Below are 21269 nucleotides of genomic sequence, written 5' to 3' on the forward strand. Positions count from 1 at the left end.
GAGGCGGAGAGTAAGCGGAGCTACAGACACCTGCTGGCATTTAGCTTGGACCTGGTTCAGACACACTTTACTTTGGGAGAACGCTTAATACTTTATCACCTGTGACTCGTTTGTAGTATGACCAATTGTGCTTGGACCAACGAGACCAAGCTGTCACTCAAGTGGCCACTCCCTTAATTATGCAAACTTAATATAACTTAATATAAAGGAAACGGATGAGTTCTAAAAAAAATTCACCCCCTCACAGTTGTCATGAAGGGTAATATTAGCTGTATTAACCAAAATCTTTTTTTGTACCAGGCTGTAAACACCTTTTTTTCTGCTGTAAAGTTGGCCATTCTAACAATGGGCTCAATTGAAATTTGCCCTGTTATGGAGCCAGGAGCAGCCAGGACTAGCGGAATTTCGGATGAATTGCAGTTTTAGTTACTTCCGTATTGGCTTCCTGAGGGAGAGCGGGAGGTTGCCGCTTGTGTAAAACATATGCTGGACAAGTTGGCAGTTCATTCCGCTGTGGCAACCTCTGATGAATAAAGGCACTATGCCAAAGGAAAATTAATGAATGAACTTTTTATATCAAATATTATATTATTAAATATTTAAACTTTATTTTATTCCAGCCAAGATTCATTTGAGGTACTTTAGTTAGGTATAGTTTTAGTTTCAGTTCTAGTAGATTTTACTAATTAATAATCATCAGCCTGCAGTCTCACACATACAGTATCAGACACATTTATTCAATTTCTTTTCGGCTTAGTCCTTTTATTAATCTGGGGTCGCCACAGCGGAATGAACCGCCAACTTCAGCATGTTTTTACACAGCGGATGCCCTTTCAGCCACAACCCATCACTGGTAAACATTCATTTACATTCATTCACACTCATACACTACGGACAATTTAGCCTACAAAATTCACCTGTACGGCATGTCTTTGGACTGTACGGGGAAACCGGAGCACCCAGAGGAAACCCATGAAAACACAGGGAGAACATGCAAACTCCACACAGAAATGCTAACTGATCCAGCAGAGGCTTGAACCAGCAACCTTCTTGCTGTGAAGCGACAGCACTACCTACTGCACCACTACGTCACCGTATCAGATACATGTTTATGTAAATTACAATCTATTATAATTGATTGCAAAGATGATCTACATTAGAGGTGACCCACCCTGTTCCTGGAGATCTACCTTCCTGCAGGTTTCAGTTGCAACCCATATCAAACACACCTGTCTGTAATTATCAAGTGCTGTTCAGCTCTCAATTCATTGGTTCAGGCGTGTTTGTTCAAGGGTTGGAGCTGAAATCTGTAGGAAGGTAGATCTCCAGGAACAGGGTTGAGTGCCCTTGATCTAGATATACATAATCTATAACATCTATAAAACACTAACTACATGAAATTTACTGCAGTTGCATCTAATAAATTAATGAGTTAGTAAGTTAATAAGTCTTTCAGGAATCTTTATTCACTTTAACTAATCTAGTTCATTTGATCAATTCTTAAGCTTTATGAAAATATGCGTGAATACCGAATGCTGGAAGGAAAAAAAAAAACAAATAATTGAAATGAATGATGCTGGTGCAATGTAAACAACACTGACTGCTAGAGATAAGAATCAAGTTCAGCACAAAAGGAAATCATAGCCAAATGGTAAATAGCATAAATAGATCTTATCATCCTGGTTCAGAAGTTCACTTACTGTGTGTTGCAATATTGTAGCGCTTCTACTGCATGTCAACAAATAAATATACTCAAAACAAACGCTTGGGTATTTTAGCTCAGATGTATATTAAATATAAATAATTTGTCAATAGAATTTATTATTAGATGTACAATTATTAGACTTACAACCTACAATTCTAGTATGTACAGCAGGGATGGGCAAATATGATCCATGAGGGCCGATGTCCCTGCAGAGTTTTGCTCCTGCACTAATCAAACACACCTGAACAAACTAATCAGTGTCTTCAAGATAACTACAAGGCTACAGACAGAGTTTGATTATGGCTGGAGCAAAACTATGCAGGACACTGGCCCTCATGGATCATGTTTGCTCATCTCTGCTATACATGCTAGAATTGTAGGTTGTAAGTCTAATAATTGTTCATCTAATAATAAATTATATATGAAAATGTTAAAAAAAAAAATATATATATATTTAATGTATATCTGAGCTAAAATAAGCAAGCTTTTATTTAGAGTATATTTATTTGTTGACATGCAGTACAAGCGCTTTTGAAGAGTTTGCCCATCCCTGATGTATAGGGTTCCTGCTCTAGCATAAACATCAGATTTAAGGACATTTTAAAGCACTTACCAGCCATGAAAGGTCTGTAATATTTCACCTATCATCTGCAGTGCTTTCAAAATTGTCAGATTAATACATTTTTTACATTTTTGAGCAGTTGTGGTTAATTAAATTAATTCAAGTCAATGGCGTTAAAGTTGCTAATAATTAAATACCACACAATTTCTTTAATATTGATGAAAAAAAGTGTAGTTTGTTGAATATTTTTTTTACTTTGTTTAAAAAAATCTTAAATGTGAAGTAATTTTACGTTTTTAGAGAAGTTTGTTAAATCACTGACAAATTTGTTAAATTTCATGACACAGCAATTAAAATGCTCTCTGGGTCGCAATCAGGCGTTATTTTAGACACTCAAAGTTTGAGATGATTTGAAAAATTTGAGATGATGAAACTAGTCTAAAATATGTTAAATAATGAAAATAGCTGGTATCCTGACATACCAAGATGGGAAAGGAGCAGACGTGTCCATCTCTAAACATGACTAAAATTAAAGTACTTTCAATAAGCGTGGGAAGCCAGTTTTAATGTCATAAAGGGACAATCTCAAACATACAAACAAACAAACATTTCTGATAGACATAATCCCATAATGCTCTTACCCATTTCATGAAACAGAGAGCCTTGTTTTAATGTCACTGACACTGTTTTTCTCGCCGACGGTTCCTCAATCTTCATGAGTTCCTCACAGCACTGCTTCCACTGACCTACAGACACAACAATTAATAAACACATTATTCCACAAATTCATTATTGAAAAGTAAATTTTACTTGTAGCTTTACACTGTAAAAAATGCTGTGTTCCACACAATCCCTTCATGTTGAGAAAATGCTAATTTACATATATTTTTTACAGTGCATGCGAGTAAAACAGAAAGCAAAGTACTTGACAAATAAACTTTATGTCAAACACAATTTAAGTGATCTAAAATTAAAGAACAGCAATGATTGTAGAATATAAAGATTACACAGAACAGAACTCACTAGTGTCTGACAGAAATCAGTTTATCACATCACTAGTTTTTTTTCACTGGACATTGGGGATGTCAAAATGAATTGTTTCTTCAGTGCACCGCGATGCAGACGCAGACAATTCGGTATTGGTTCAGGTTCGAGGGAGGCGAGTGCAAGTATTTACAATGCTTCAAGCTGCGCACAATTTCACTGCGTGTGTGTTTGCTGGACAGTCTTTAACTGACACAGCAAAAGCTCCTGTTTCACAGCGATTGAGAAAATAAAAGTACTCCTTCCTCTCTCTAAGGGACCCATTTGTACCTTTTTAAAGGTACAGTTCATATGTCTGACTTTTTGTATTAAAGGACAAAGATGTATTACAAATAGTATATAAATATATTTATACATTAATTTTAATACCAGAATTGCGGTGCAGTAAAGAACATATTACATTGTGTATAGAAAACATCAACAATGCATCGAATTGAGCCGAACTGATGGCATAATAATCGCAACCGAACCATGACACCAGTATAGGTTCACACCTCTACTTGACATCGCTAGTATCTCACTGGACATCACTAGTTTCCCACTGGACATCACTAGTTTCTCACTGGACATCACTAGTTTCTCACTGGACATCAATAGTTTCCCACTGGACATCACTAGTTTCTCACTGGACATCACTGGTTTCTCACTGGACATCACTAGTTTCTCACTGGACATCACTAGTATCTCACTGGACATCACTAGTATCTTACTGGACATCACTAGTTTCTAACTGGACATGACTAGTTTGTCACTGGACATCACTAGCTTCTCACACAACATCAATAGTATCTCACTAAACATCACTAGTATCTCACTGAATATCACTAGCTTCTCACACGACATCACTAGTATCTCACTAAACATCACTAGTATCTCACTGGACATCACTAGCTTCTCACACTACATCACTAGTTTCTAACTGGACATGACTAGTTTCTCACTGGACATCACTAGCTTCTCACACGACATCACTAGTATCTCACTGGACATCACTAGTATCTCTCTGGACATCACTAGCATCTCAAAGAAATCACTAGAATCTCACTGGACATCATTAGTTTTTTACTAGACAATCAATAGTTTTTCAAGGAAATCACTACAATTAGACTGGACATCATTAGTCTCTCACTAGACATCACTAGTATCCCACTGGACAACACTAGAATCACACTGTACATCATAAGTTTCTCACTGACCATCACTAGTATCTCACTTGACATCACTAGTCTCTCACTGGACATCACTAGATTTTCGAAGAAATCACTAGAATCTCACTGTACATCACCAGTATATTTTGACCCTGTTTATATCTACATCTCCTCAATTCACAATTTCAGTAAAAACAGGAAATGTTTTCTAGAATTTAAACAGAATTGCAGACAACTATAGATTTGACCACCATTTCCAGATTAACACCAACAACTCTAAGCATCTCAAAGTGTCTAATTTTGATGTTTTATAGTATGCTTCACTATGGAATATGAGTAAAACTGCTGTCAGGATTATTCTTGTTATATAGCAGTGACATGGAAATTTAGGAAATTATAGGTTTCTCTCTAATTTAGGCTTACGAACAGAAGTCGTTTTCTTAAATATAAGTTTCAACACAACTGTGAAAAACACAAAAGACATTTTGAGGATGCAGACCATAAAAACATCAATCTTGCACGCCATGTAATAAACACCAAGCCTTTAAAGACCTGCAATCTTGCTGAAGCACGCGTTCTTTCTGGAAACACAATACTAGCTGGTGTCTACATATTTGAGTAAGCTATGCAATGAATTTCAAGCTTTCTGGAAAACTACGACCTAAACTTCTAAGAAAAGCCTCTCGGTTTAATTTACAGTGACTTTGCAGCAAACAAACAGCATGCTTTCCAACTTATGACACAAAAGCCACCAGACAGGGATTTAAAACAAATAAAAAGCACAGACTAATAATCTCCTGACATCACTGGGGAGAAACCAAAGCTGACAGGACAGAAACCAGACGGATCAACTGTCTCAACTGTATATATCCTTATCTTTAAGAAGCGCGGCGATTGCACAACGTCATTGCAAGCCGAGATAAAGGTACTCTTTCCAGTTGCCCAAACAAACAAAAAATCATATGCAGTTTTGTAACTAAGCGCAGAAGAATCTTTTCTAGGAGGAGAAGTCTTTTGAACATGAAGGCCTTGATGTTATGAAATTGATCTTTTGCATTCAATAAGGTTGTTATTCTACTGAAAGTCTGAAAAAAAAGCAGTCAAATAAACCGCATAGATGTGCAAATTATTACAAAAAGTAAACAAACAAAGCAAAATCTGGAAAATATTAATCTTGTGTTGTGTGCTGTTGGGGATGTTTTCAACCACTCTGGGGGGATTTTAAGTCTTAATTTGCCCACAACTTTCAGCAAATGGAATGACTTTTGTGACAAATCTTATTTTGACATATATTTTGGGAAAATGCTTTAAAAGCTTTCAAAAACTCTATACACTCTGTATAGACTCTATACACTCTGGGCTATTTTTACCCAATTGATTTCAAATATGATGACATTTTTTGATTGCAAAGCCATGACAGCATTTGCATTCTTGGTTGTTGCTGTTTTTCCTTGTTTGAGAAGAGGTCAAATTGGTAATTTACTGTTGATCATCAGTTACAGTGCAAAAAAAAAGTTAGTTTCTGGCTTTCAACAGTAAAAACTTGCCAACTAGAGAAACCAAAATCAAGAAAGCATGATTATTTGGTGTCATGGCTTTGCGATCAAAAAATGTGGCTATAATGGAAAGAAATGGGGCAAAAACAGTCCCAAACATACTGTAACTAAAGAACAGTAAACAAGGGTTAACCTTTAATTGTTTTTCATTATTTTTTCTAAAATAATCAATATGCCTGTTTTTCAAATCAAATATTTTATACACAATAATATAGACTTTCATAGCTCATAAACTACTATTGAAAGCAGATGTGTTCTGTATTTTTGGCTATGGGTAAAGAATTCCTCTGGTCTTCATTTAGTTGATGTATGTTAACAAACTCATTCTTTGCTGTCAAACCTGAACAAAGGAAGGGTTGTGCTCTGTGGGCCGATTTTTGCGCATACAATGTTTGTATTGAGCTTAATAAATGAGAGTTAAAACGAGGTGACGCCATAGGACAGATATAACACATCAGATAAGTAGTGCAACCATTTATACAGAATGTTAAATTGACACCTTAAAAAAATCTGGTAAGTTACTTTAGATTTAGTGAATTAAAATATATGTATTATATACATAAATATTGCACATGTATATAATACATATATACATATAATACATATATAATACATATCCACATGTTCTTGTATTAAAAATACTTCATTAGGGTTTAATGCAAATTATTAGTTATAATCAATTAGAATTCAACGGATCAATTAAATATATTGTATTTATCATTTTATTTCAGTTTTCTGACATTAAAATCTCAAATTTTTTCAATTTGATCAACAAAATAACTTAAAAAAGTTGCACTATTAAGAATACATTAAAAATGAACAAACAATACAAAAATGACCAAAACACACATCAAAATACACTACACACATAATACACTTACACTAAACACTGTTAAGATTGGGCTATTAGAAAGCAAATCAATGTTCAATCAAGCTTTAAATAAAGATTATTGTATAATAAATACATAGAAATTAAGCTAAAATCTATTTTGTTGCACAAAATAAGCAATAATTGAAGTTTAAAAATTTTTTTAAATACAAAGCAAAGAAACTAGTTTGAATATATTGTTATTGCATTATATACAGTGAAACTGTTTTGTCTGACTGTGTTTTTTGGGAAGGCCAATGAGGAGTCCAGCACAGTAATCCAGCCTACTGGTGATAAAAGCATGGACAAGTTCTCACTGGAAACAAAGCATCTAATTCCTCCAATGTTTTGAGATATAGTATGCTGACTTAGTTACTGCTTTGACATGACTATTGAAACTTAGATCTGACTTCAGAATCACACCAAGATAAAAAAAAATAAAAGTAAAAAACATTTAAAAAAGTGTTTGCATTTATACTTTGTAAGAATGAAACACTTTATGATGCAAAGATATATCTATAAATACATGTAAAATAACAGTACAAATCACGTTACAGTTAATTTCTACCAACAACAGCATTTTTAGCAGTTTTGAGCAATGTCATCTTACTATGGTCATATACAGTGGGTGACACTTTAAAAGGACCATTACTGCCGCGTGTGGCCCTGCCGTGACACTAAGGGATTAAGAACATGTTTTTAGGGGTAACGGTAGTTTGCGACTATGCTGCCAAGGGGCAGAAAGGGACGAGATGCAAATGGACAGAAATATACAGTAGCTCTAAATACCCTGCTACTTGTAAATGAAGATGAAAAAACAAAGCAAAGCCTTTAATTCCTTCATTGATCATAAAAAATAGTTAACAAGCCTTATCTTCATTGCAAACTTGATAAGTGCAATGATGATTCATTTTGGAAAGTAAAATTAGAGAAATAAAAGAAAACTAAAATGAAAGTACAAACATACATAATTACATACACAAATTAATAAATAAACAAACCAGTGTTAGTATAAATATAGAGGGGTGTACAGTGTTTGTTATTTTAAAGGGATAGGACAAAGACAATTAAAAAATAAGGTTTTTCATTTAGTTTTCATTTACATTCACTTTGTTGATTATATTTTACAGTACAGTATATCATACTTTAAACTGTGTTGATGTATGTTATAAAAGTGTAATATTTTGTGCCAAATATTTTATTGTTGCATTTAACAACAGGCAACACAATTTCCTGGTTGTTTTACAATAATACAACATTTTATTTATAGTTAAATGTGACACATTCAAGAGGGAAGAAGTTGTTTCCTTAATGAAATCCTCCATGTACAGTTTCCTTATGCCTTGATTGGTTTTTCCGCATTGAATGGCAAATTATCTCTATTGATGACTTACTTTAACACCTCCACCCACATTATGTCTTTGTTAGTCTTTGGACAGGAATGTCAATAAATCAGAGATGCCAAAAAGGTACTGTCCACGGCTTAATGACTGCAAATAGTTTCATATCTTTCAAAATGCAGCATTAATGAAATCATATCCATTGGGCTAAATGCCATACGGAATCAAAGGGAAAGTTCAAAAGTGGGTGTACACTCAAACTGGGTTTCACTAAATACAACAGCAATGAATCTTACTGTATATTTGAATGTGACTTTGTAAGTTGAATATAATATAAGTTAGTGGAAATCTTTACAAAAAATATTGTCAGAGATTTTGTTGAATAGACTGAAACTTGGTGGCCTTTGCAATTTCAACAAAATACAACCAAATACACTGTTTACAAATCATTTAAAAATATTCAATGCAACTTGAAGAAAGCAGTAGCAAAGTGAAAGTAAAAGATTAACGTAATTAATACGAAAAAACATGTTCTTAATTATTGCAATGATAAGATTACTTAATTGAAAATATTATATACTACATACATATTCAATTCTTTATTTTAATAGCGCTTTTTACAATGCAGATTAAGTCAAATCAGCTTAAGATAGATGAAGTTGAAGTGTTGACGTTGCCTTTTCAAAAATTACATTACATTTCTTACATTCGGGGTGCCCAAAGTTTTTCGTTTGAAGGGCCAAAAATCAAACATCATTGATAGCCGTGGGCTGAAGACCAAACTAGTTTACATTAAATTTGCCATGGGTAATTTCCTAATTATTTTCATTATATAAAAAATAAATATAAAACATTTCTTTGAATCATATACACTATTGCAGTGTAACGTTTTTAAACTATAACTTATTGCCATAAAAACATGAACAGTGACATTTATAACACAGTGAAGTTTAAAGCGGAATACGGTCTTCAAGCAGAAACTGCCTTTGCCTTGATTCACTCACCAAAGTCTGTCGTATGTACATTTTAAATCTGAATAATTTACACCATTTAAATTGAAGCATTTAATTTCAGATAGCTTGTTTGTAGCTTAACAATAAAACAAACAAATACAATTTTACATTAAAGTTTGAAATTCTCAGAGGGGGTGGCGGGCCAAATCAAAACTTACCATGGGCCAACTTTGGCCTATACGCTTTATAGGTTTTTGAATTGCATTATTGGATCTTGATCTTTCCTCTCATAACATTAAACCTTTACAAGTTGCAAAGTTTACAAGTTAAAACATTTTTATTAACATTTTTAACATTTGTTGTATACTATGGTACAAAAATCCTATAATAAACTGCCAGTACATTTTTTGCTATTTTACAGACTGATTTCTCTCTATATTATTTCAAACTACTAAAATGTCAATAAAACTCACTGTTAAACTGAAGAGTTGAATTTTCAACATCAAAAGTTGACAAAGCAGAGATCAAGATCCATTAATGCAATTCACAACCGTTCAGTACAACAGTACCAATTAGCCCTATATGTGGACTACGCAAGGTGTGTATGGCCCCGCAAGTTACAAAAGGATGACAAGAGATCACCAAAAATAGATTTGAGGAATTAAATTTAAATTAAATTTAGCCTGTTATTTTAGAGGTTTAGTGGGTCTTTTTTGACCTGAAAGACAAAGGTGTATACAGAATTGTAGGACAGCACAAGGATTAAAGCATTTCCTAAAAGGTGTAGTTTTTCCTGAACAAAGTCTACTTCTGGTGTAAGTTGTTGAAGACTTTTATTTCAGTTTGATGATGGATTTCTGAAATGTCACGTACTGAAATGTTCTGAAAAGTGTTGATTAAGGGGCAGGGTTTTGTTTTTGTGCTCTTCCTCTTATCTTTCACTTACAGCAAACTAATGGTTGGAGGGGGTGTGGCTAAGCATATTTTACCCAAACTGACATCATCAGTGATAGACTGACATTCTAGAGCTGAAGCGAACAGCGAGATTACCAAAAGGAGATTACCAAAAACAAGTTTATTTTTCAGTGACTTAACCTTCATAGATGGAATGTTCACTTTAAGACTGAAAGTGCGCACTAGTAAAATAAGTCAATCTGGATTTCACATGGACTTCAATTTACACACTTTAAAATAGAACTTATATGATGATATTAACACATTTTGGGTGTCTGTGGTGACCCCTGATTAATAAACGGACTAAGCCGAAAAGAAAATGAATAAATACACACATTTAAAAAAAAAAACATGTTGAATTAATGTCAACTGATTAAAAACCTCAGAGCTAACAATATCCCTGACATTAACAACCTGCCGTTTTCCCTGGAGAAATAGAAATAACTTTTAGAATTAGACATTAAACTATATTGCAAAATCAATTTCAAAGGAGCTATTTAATTTATAACAACCTTTATATAATATAACCTTACTGATTTAGTCATGCCAAAGTAACACTCCCATGCCTGATCATTCATTGTTGTTTGTATTGCACCCTTTGTTGTATTTCAAGTGGCCTATATCTTCAGGAATGTAGGCAATGCCCCGCTGAACAAGTGTGTCTTTGTTCTCTGTTTAGCCTATGATACTTCTTTAAGGAAGATTTCTAATAAACGAAGTTGCTTTCATATCACTCTGACAAATAACGTTTCATGAATAGTAAATAAACTGGTTTTCTATGCATCAAAGGAGTTGTTTAGGTTTCTAAATGCAACAAATCACCATAAAGGAATGAATTAGGGCTTTTTAGAGGGAATTTCTGAGATCTGAATACCAATCATTGCTAAATGATCTACGACAGCTTCAAACACGGAGAGGGAAATGAAGCATAATTACTCATTCTATCATTATACATAATCATAGAATTGTTTAAATGTAAAAATACAAGGAAAACAAATGCAATACATACACAGCCAAGCAAACGGCCCAGAAAATGAAACGCTTATAGCTGGAACATTCAGTTCCATTGATATCACCTACAGCAATAACAACAGAGGTTATAAATCAGCCATTGTTGAAATATTTTGAAAACATATGTGCACATTTTTAAAGAGAATGTCAAAATCCGCATAGATGATTGACAGCTGATTTTAGTAGCTACTAGGACACTAATATTTTCAACATTCAGTAACATTCCCTCAACGCTACTTTGACAAAGGGAAAATATCTTCACATTCATTTGAAGCTTAACGATTGACAAGAAGATATCAGCAGAGCACATGCTGTACGTGACAAAAAAAGGACTTGTAGATTTTCTTCTAGATCATGCTTATGAAGGACATCTTGCATCAAGTATGCTTAAAGAAACTTACAAAAGAAAACAACAACTGAACAATTCAAACTAACTGCTGTAGGGATAGCACAGTCAATACTAAATTCTGAAATGATTTGTTCATTATACACTACCTGACAAAAGTCTTGTTGCCTATTCAAGTTTTAGGAATAACAAATAATAACTTCTAATTGATCATTTGGTATCAGAAGTGGCTTATACTGTATGAAAGGCAAAGGCCTCTAGATTAAGCTTATTTTACCAAAATAAAATTATGCCTTGATTTTTAATTATTTAATTAGAACAGTAAGCTCTCACTTTGTTTAGACAAAAGTCTTGACACTTAACCGAAATAAATGTACAGTATAGAATATAAAGTCATGGTGCAGTGGAAAAAGAATTAATATTGTGTATGCTGGAGATAGCTTGGAGAACAGAATCCATACATCTCTGCAATGACTCAACTTATAATAAAGTCATCTGGAATTGCAGGACTCCCAGAGTTCAACCGATTCTTCAGATTCATTTTCAATGCCTCCTCCTTCATCTTACCCCAGACATGCTCAATAATGATCATATCTGGTGACTGGGCTGGCCAAATCTGGAGCATCTTGACCTTCTTCGCTTTCACGAACTTGGCTGAAGTATGAGAAGGAGTGCTATCCTGCTGAAGAATTTGCCCTTTCCTGTTGTTTGTAATGTAATGGGCAGCACAAATGTCTTGATACCTCAGGCTGTTGATGTTGTCATCCACTCTGCAGATCTCTCACATGCCCCCATACTGAATGTAACTTTAAACCATGATTTTTCCTTCACTAAACTTGACTGATTTTTGTGAGAGTCTTGGGTCCATGCGAGTTCGAGTAGGTCTTTTGAAGTATTTTGGATGATTGAGATGCAGTTCAACAGATGACTCAGGGAAAAAAAAAAACTATCTTCTGTCTCTTCCAAACTATCAACTAGAACTCAAGTTATTATTTGTTGCTTTTACAACTGAGATTGATGACTGGACTTTTATCAGGTGATGTATTGCTGATATTGCTACACTACTTCAATCTGAGGTATAAAAAGTGGATTCTATGATAATTCAAAGTTAACTATATTTGTTCAGCTCCAAACATCATGAACTACAGTCATATGGACACGAATTGAGTGAAGATAGGAAAAACTATCTAATATTTTGTGTCATGGAGTTGAAATAAACAACTAACCATAGTAATGACAACAACTTTAATTTGGCTTCCTTATATGCTAAGTTAATTTTTTCATTCATTTTCTTTTCGGCTTAGTCCTTTAATTAATCAGGGGATTCCAGAGTGGAATGAATTTCACCAATAGTGCATGTTTTTGGACTTGTGGGGAAAACCAGAGAACCCAAAGAAAACCCACGCAAACATGGCGAGAACATGCAAACTCCTAAGATAAGCCCAGCAGAGGCTCGAACCAGCGACCTTCTTGCTGTGAGGCATCAGTGATACCCACTGCGCCACAGTACCACCCTTTTTATGACATTGTAGACTGTTTAAATACAATAACTGAACTTAAAAATGTAGAAATAATGACTTAAATGTTACCTATAATTGGTCATTAAATAAGACACTCAATAAAAAACTGATAAAATTATTATAGGAGGTTTACATTTACTGTAAAAAAGTGTACTAAATATATCAAATAGAAAATAAGAATATTTGATGAAAAAAAAAACATGCTAACCTCACATCTAACCTAGATATGTTTACCACAAAAATTAAAGATGGTATGGGATATTTTTGTAGGCTCTATACTAAAAATAGGCACAATCTTTCTATAAACCCAAAACCGACAACAAACATGACTGTCAGACTTTTCTTCATCGCTGTGTGATTAACCGGAATGAGGAAAATGTTTAATTATAATTATAACTTCTACTACTAATGATAATAATAATACACCCAAAAAATTTAAAAACATTTTAATTTCCTTATAACTAGCATTGCAGTATCTGCTCTCTCACGGTGTCTAAAATTGCTTATTAACCCACTTATAACATCTATCAAAACCCCTTCTCTCTGAATGCCTGCTCTGCTCTGATTGGTCAAATTGATTGTTACGAATGGTCGCCCTAATCATTTTAAGCAAAACATTTAAAGAATTTTCTTTATTTTACTTTATTTTTACTCTTTCAGGCCTGCAAAATTGGCAGTATGTGAATGTATAACAGCTCTAAGCAGGTTTGTGCAGTACAGGAATTATCAATGACTCATTTTAGGAAGTTCAGAATCATTTCTATTTTTTATATAATGACACATTAATCATGCACTTTGATTCATGACACTTGCCAGCCATTTCACATTAACAAACAGCAATATTTCACACTAGGTACAGAATCTTGGTGTGATTCTGGAGTCAGATCTGAGTTCAAGTAGTCATGTCAAGCACTAATTAAATCAGCATACTATCATCTCAAAAAACATTGAACAATAATTAGATGCTTTGTCTCTAGTGAGAAACTTTTCCATGCTTTTATCACCAGCAGGATGGATAACTGTAATGACTCCTCACTTGCCTTGCCTATCAATAATAATCCATCTATAAAATTCAAAAACACTTTAATTTCCTCATAACAAACATTGCAGCTTACAGTAGCTCTTTCTCACTGTGTCTGAAATTGCTCATTAACCAGTTACATAGTCTCTCAAAACCCCTCCTTTCCGAAAGCCTGCTCTGCTCTGATTGGTCAAATCATGGCATAGACGGTTATGAATGGCTGACCACATCAATTTAAGCAAAACCTTAAAAGAATTTTACTTTACGGCACAAACTCTTCCAGGTCTTCAAGACTAGCAATATGTAAATTTATAACAACTTTATGCAGTACAACAGGATCTATCGATGACTCATTTCAGGAAGATCAGAATCAATTATATTTTTATTTTAATAACACATTAATCATGCACTTTAATCCCTGACACTTGCCAGCCATTTCTGGAATCAGATATGAGTTGCAGTTATCATGTCAAAGCAGTCATTTAATCAGCATACCATTGTCTCTAAAACATTGAACAATGATTAGATGCTTTGTTTCCTTTGAGGACTTTTTCATGCTTTTATCACCAGCAGGGCGGATTACCGCAATGGACTCCTCATGTAATGGACGGGCCTTCGCAAAAAAACAATCAGAGAGTTGAACTAGGACATCAGAGCACATCACACCTGTCCTCAGGTCTTTACACTGGCTCCTAGTTACATTTAGAATAGATTTTAAAGCATTATTACGCCTCTTTAAATCACTAAATGGCCTAAAGACTCAATACATTACAGATTTGCTCACTGAATACAAACCAATACAAAACAGATCACTCAGAGCAATAGGATCAAGTCAGTTAGAAATTCTAAGAGTTCAGTCAGAAAATAAATAATCTTGCCTTGCCTACTAATACTAATAAATCCATCAAATTCAAAAACACTTTAATTTCCTCATAACAAACATTGCAGCATCAGCTCTTTCTCACGGAGTCTGAAACGGCTATTAAAGAATACACAGTCTCTCAAATCCCCTCCTTTCTGAAAGCCTGCACTGCTCTGATTGGTCAAATCATCTCTAGTCTGTTACGAATGGTCGACCACATGAATTTAAGCAAAAGCTTTTACGTCACAGAAAACCACATCATACAAACCACAATCAAGTAGGCTTTATAGCTACAACTTCACTAAGTGGCTAAGCACACTGGCATTATACAAATGTATAACAACTTTATGCAGGTTTGTGCAGTAAGACAGCAATTATCAATGACTCATTTAAGGAAGATCAGAATCACTTAGATTTTTTAATACAATGACACATTAATTATGCACTTTGATTCCGGACACTTGCCAGCCATTTCACATTCACAAACATCAACATTTCACACTAGGTACAGAATCTTGGTGTGATTCTGGAGTTAGATCTTTTCAGAGAGTTTCAGTAGTCATGTCAAAGTAGTAACTAAATCAGCATACTATCATCTTATAAACATTGCAAGAATTAGATGCTTTGTTTCCAGTGAGGACTTGGAGAAATGTGTTCATGCTTTTATCCCCAGCTGCATGGATTACTGTAATGGAATTCTCACTGGCCTCCCCAAAAATTCAGTCAGACAGTTGAACTAGGAAATCAAAGCACATCACACCTGTCCTCAGGTCTTTACACTGGCTCCCAGTTACATTCAGAATAGATTTTAAAGCATGATTATGTGTCTATAAAACACCAAATGGCATAGGAACTCAATACATTACAGATATGCTCACTGAATACAAACCTAACAGGTCACTCAGATCATTAGGATCAAGTCAATTAGAAATTCCAAGTGTTCAGTCAAAGCAGGGTGAATCCACTCTCAGCTACTACTGTTGGAATCAGGTTCCAGAAATGATCAGACGAGCTCCAACATTAGGCACATTTAAACCAAGAATTAAATCACATCTGTGTAGCTGTGCCTTCACTGAATGAGCACTATGCTACGTCCAACAGATCGATCTATTATGTCTTTCTTTTCTTTTTCATTTATTTAAAACCTGTTTTAACACATTTTCATCTGTTTTAATAATTGTTATTTTTGGTTGTTTTTATTTTCTTATAGCTTTTTCTTTTATTCCTGTTTATCTTACTTTGAATTACCATTGCATATGAAATACACTAAATAAATAAACTTGACTTGCCTACTAATAATAATACATCTATGAAATTCAAAAACACTTTAATTTCCTCATAACAAACATTGCAGCATCGGCTCTCTCAGGAAGTTTGAAATTGCTTATGAACCCAATTACATCGTCTCTCAAAACTCCTCCTTTCCGAAAAACCTGCTCTGCTCTGATTGGTCAAATCATGGCACAGTCTGTTACGAATGGCTGACCACATCAATTTAAGCAAAACCTTAAAAGAATTTCCCTTTGCAACACAGAAAACCACGTCATACAAACCAAACTCTTCCAGGACCTCAAGATTTGCAATATGCAAATTTAAAACAATTTTATGAATGTTTGTGCAGTACAGGAATTATCAATGACTCATTTTAAGATGTTTAGAATCATTTCTAATTTTTAATATAGTAACACATTAATCATTCACTTGATTCCTGACACTTGCCAGCCATTTCACATTCACAAACAGCAATATTTCACACTAGGTACAGAATCTTGATGTGACTCTGGAGTCAGATCTGAGTTCAAGTAGTCATGTCAAAGCAGTAAGAAAATCAGCATACTATCATCTCAAAAAACATTGCAAGATTTAGATTATTTGTCTTCATTGAGAACTTAAGAGAAAATTGTCCATGCTTTTATCACCAACAGGGTGGATTACTGTAATAGACTCCTCACTGGCCACTGACCCAAAAAGACAGTCAGAGAGTTGAACTAGGAAATCAGCGCACATCAACCCTGTCCTCTGGTCTTTACATTGACACTCAGTTACATTCAAAGTAGATTTTAAAGCATTATTACACGTCAATCATTAACTAAATGGCCTAGGAACTCAATACATAACATATGCTCACTGAATACAAACATAATATGTCACTCAGATCATTAGTATCAAGTCAATTAGAAATTCGAAGAGCTCAGTCAGTATATAAATAAACTTGCCTTGCCTACTAATAATAATAGATCCATCAAATTCAAAAACACTTTAATTTCCTCATAACAAAGATTGCAGCATTGGCTCTTTCTCACGGAGTCTGAAACGGCTATTAAAGAATACAGTCTCTCAAAACCCCTCCTTTCTGAAAGCCTGCACTACTCTGATTGGTCAAATGAATGGTCAACCACACCAATTTAAGCAAAAGCTTTTACGGCACAAAAAACCACATCATACAAACCACAATCATGTAGGCTTTATAGCTACAACTTTACCAAGTGGCCAAGCACACTGGCATAGTGCAAATTTATAACAACTTTATGCAGGTTTGAGCAGTATGACAAGAATTTTTTTACATAATGACACATTAATCATGCACTTTAATCCCTGACACTTGCCAGCCATTTCACACTCACAGCTACATATATATACACTATAATGCAATACCCAAAAAAGCTAAATAGAGTGACTTTAAATAAACTTTGTTATGAGTGCATTCCAGTAAACATTTAGGAGATCAACTTATTTTTACTCCAAATAATTCAAAATTTTGCCTCTCTCTGGCCTTCATAAACTCTTATAGACAAAAAAACTGTAATTCTTGCATTCTTCTCCTTCATCGGTTCATCAGCGATGAAGTTTGATAGGCTTGTTATGCCAGTAATGATAACACCGTCTTTCAAGCGTGCAGTTCCTCATACTCGGGGAGGGGGAAAAAGTGGTTCTACACATGCGATTGCGCACGTTTGCATTTTAGGCAATTATCTTGTTTACCATATCAAGACATCACAAAAGTACCTGTCCTTTCTTTTAAACCTGTTAACACATCCTGCTGAAAAAAAAGGAACTAAAAAAAAGAATGTTGGAAATGAAATCTCATTGCATTTAACTGTTGCTGTTAGCTTTAAAACTAAAGGTGTGTCACATTTAAAAGGCTTTTTGCATACCTTAGATTTTATTTTTTTCTAAGTCACTTTGGTACATTTCTCAGATCAGAATTGAAATTTCCAAAACACCCCGTTCGATCTTCACATCATTGTGTTTCATTGTGTTTCTCGTTTCTTTGAACAAGTTGCAAATGCTTTAGTATGTCCATGCATATGATTTTGTACAACTCTCTAGGCCCATAGCCAGCCATCTGAAAGGGGTGGTTCTTTTTTTTATAAAACAAAAAGTGGACATTTATGCTGTTATTTGCCTCATTTTCTATTTAATTATGAGCTTTAAATACTGCAGTTTCATGACATTTTAAGCAATTTTCCTCAGTTAAAATTTGGCCATTTGAATAAACAAATAAGCCAACAAATAAACAATAATAATGTAGAGCTTCACAAGATTATTCTCCTCAAAATTTATGGATAACAATAGCTGGATTAGTAATAAAATGAACTTCAATAAGGGCCGCCTTTGGTTTTTCACACCTTTTTATTGATCATTTTTGTTTCATGAATAAGGTCCAAGATATAGAATAAAAGTTACTTGTAAAATGTTTTCTTCATTTAACAACAATACAGTAGGTCAGTAGTGAAAGATGACTTTACATCAGATTGGGTTTCTTGCACAGATGTTTGACTCATGAAAAATAATTGTTTGGATTGACCAAAACTGATTAGCTAAAGTCCAGACAGCGAACAGAGCATTCCGCTTGGTTTTAAAGCCTTCTTCGATGGGGTATTTTCACAATTCATGCTGGAATAGCAGCCAAAATAGGACAAATAAGCTCATGTATGGGACAATTCTGGACCTTTGTCAGACAAGTTCAAGTTCTATTTATTTATAAAGCACGTTTCCAACTGCCACAAGGCTGCACAAAGTGCTTTACAGTGAGAAAATAAACACATGATATGAGCATAAACCAGTAAAAACAGCAATAAACACATAAAAGGAATGAGCATAGAAATATTATCAATAAAAGAGCAAAATAAAATAAATAAATAATAATATAATAATAATAATAAAATATTTTTTTCCTAATTAAAAGATGTTACCACAGTTGACCAACACTAAACACGATAGAGAACATGACCGTTTTGATCCCCCTTCCCACCCCCCCACCCCCTCCTTCTGAAAGGGAAGGACTTATGCTTCAAAGGACCTAGAAAATAAATGTGTCTTTAATTTAGACTTAAAAATAGGCAGCGACTTTTGAGGTGGGCCTTTGGAACTTTTAATAAAAAACTGATCAGCGGAACGCAAGTGTCTTGGAAGAGTGTACTTAACAATCAGTTGGGATAAATAATGAGGGCCAAGACCATGTAGGGCTTTATACACAAAGAGAAGGATTTTAAATTCGATTCTTTGTGTCACCGGTAGCCAATGTAGAGACCTCAGAATAGGAGTGATATGTGCATATTTCGGGCTTTTTGTTAAGAATCTAGCTGCTGCGTTTTGCACTAAATGTAGGCGAGCAATCTGAGACTTATGCAGCCCAAAATAGAGAGAGTTGCAATAGTCCAACCGGGAGGTTACAAGCACCTCCCGCAATTTATGGCAATTTCTAGAGAGTGTGAAGGAAGAGAGGATTTCATTTTTGAAAGAAGGCGGAGTTGGTAAAAACTATTTCCCACCACTTTTGAGATATGTTTGTCAAACTTTAAGTTCTGGTCTAATGTTATGCCCAGGTTACGTACCTGGGGTGATCTGAACTCCGCCAAGTTACCCAGCCTGGGGCGTTTACAGTCAGACAAATCATTGGGCCCAAATAAAATCACTTCTGTTTTCTTCTCATTTAGAAATAAAAAGTTCTTAGAAAGCCATGCTTGCCATGCAGACCACATGTCTGACTCTCTGATGTTTCCTATGATCAACTGCTTCAGTGATGTTAATCAAAATGTATTATAAAGGGTCTCTGTTGAATAACCCAGTCCCCACAATGTTTAGGCAGTAGTTCTTTACTTGCAAAAGGCTTGAACAAGTTGTCATAATGTCAAGCATATTTCTATACATTTCCATCTGACTTTTTTACTTCCTAAATCAATCTTAAAATTGTCCTGTTCACATTTCTACTTGTGTTTTTGTTTTTTTCTGTCTATTCCTTTCTGTAATGGTATTACAGTACAAACAGTAAAAGTATAAATGTGAATCAAGCTCCAACACACAAACTAAGCTGTACCCTAATTGTCAAAAACGAGCCATATTTTACATCAGAAGATTGAGCACACTGTCATATTGACAACACATCTAATCAATTTGATCGTTTAATCCCTACACAATGATTCTAGGACTTGTTATACTGATGACTTTGACATGTATATTGACACTGGTATTCATTTTTGAGAGCTAGATACCAGAAGAGACAGGTAAAAGAGACTTTTCTAATCGTAGAAGTTGTTCTGAGAATTGTAAACTTTAAGAATGATTTGAGAAATGTACCAAAGCGACTGATAAAAACTATAAAGAACTTCAAAAAGCAGTTATGCGAAAAGTAAATAAATCAAGCGTGAGCCTTCACCTTTTCAGATATCAATGCAGATTTCACAATAGAAAAAGCAAATAAGTCAAACTGGTCTTAAAACCTGTCGCCAGACTGTAAAGCAACAGGCAGGATTCCTTACGAAGGTCACGTGTAAAAATTCTTGCATGTGCAATATCTTGAAACTTTCACTACCTGCATCCAAAGTCTGGGGCTTTCTAGCAATTGGCTTTAAAATAAGCCAGTCCGAGACTTGAGTTGATCGTTTCTTGACTAGTACACCAAACTTCTAAAACTGTAAACCTTAAAACCTAAAACTGTAATATTAAAACTCTCTCAATTTAATTCTTCTTCGATTCAATGTTTTGCATTTGGCAAATACATAGCATAGGTTGAAAGTAAAGGGATAGTTCACCCAATAATGAAAACTGAGTTTCTTTTGTTTCTATTGAAGTTATTTCGAAAAATCTTGAAAACTGGTAGTCATTGACTTCCATTTTTCTTTCTTTTTTTCTATTATTGATGTCAATGGTTACCAGTTTCTAACATTCTTCAAAATATCTTCTTTAGTGTTCAACAGAATAAAGAAACTCATAAAGATTTTGAACCACTTGAGGGCAAGAAAAATGGTGTAATATTTCCTTTTTGGTGAACTATTCCTTTAAAGAGTTAATAATTAAAAACTCCAAAATGTTACATTTGTTAAATCATGATTAAAACTCTGAATAGACTATAACGAGTAGAATTTCATAATTCCAC

The 21269-nt window shown here is 34.4% G+C and overlaps 1 protein-coding gene across 1 annotated transcript in view; it reads right to left on the reverse strand.

The window, feature by feature from the left end:
• The window catches only part of rtknb (rhotekin b), a 71424-nt gene that overhangs the window by 26186 nt on the left and 23969 nt on the right, over nucleotides 1-21269 (reverse strand). The window contains 1 exon segment of the mRNA NM_001328566.1: nucleotides 2909-3013. Coding sequence (NP_001315495.1) covers nucleotides 2909-3013 — 105 coding nt within the window.

The sequence above is a fragment of the Danio rerio genome, chromosome 21, assembly GCF_052040795.2.
Source record: "Danio rerio strain M-AB ecotype USA chromosome 21, GRCz13ab, whole genome shotgun sequence".
NCBI classification, from domain to species: Eukaryota; Metazoa; Chordata; class Actinopteri; order Cypriniformes; family Danionidae; genus Danio; species Danio rerio.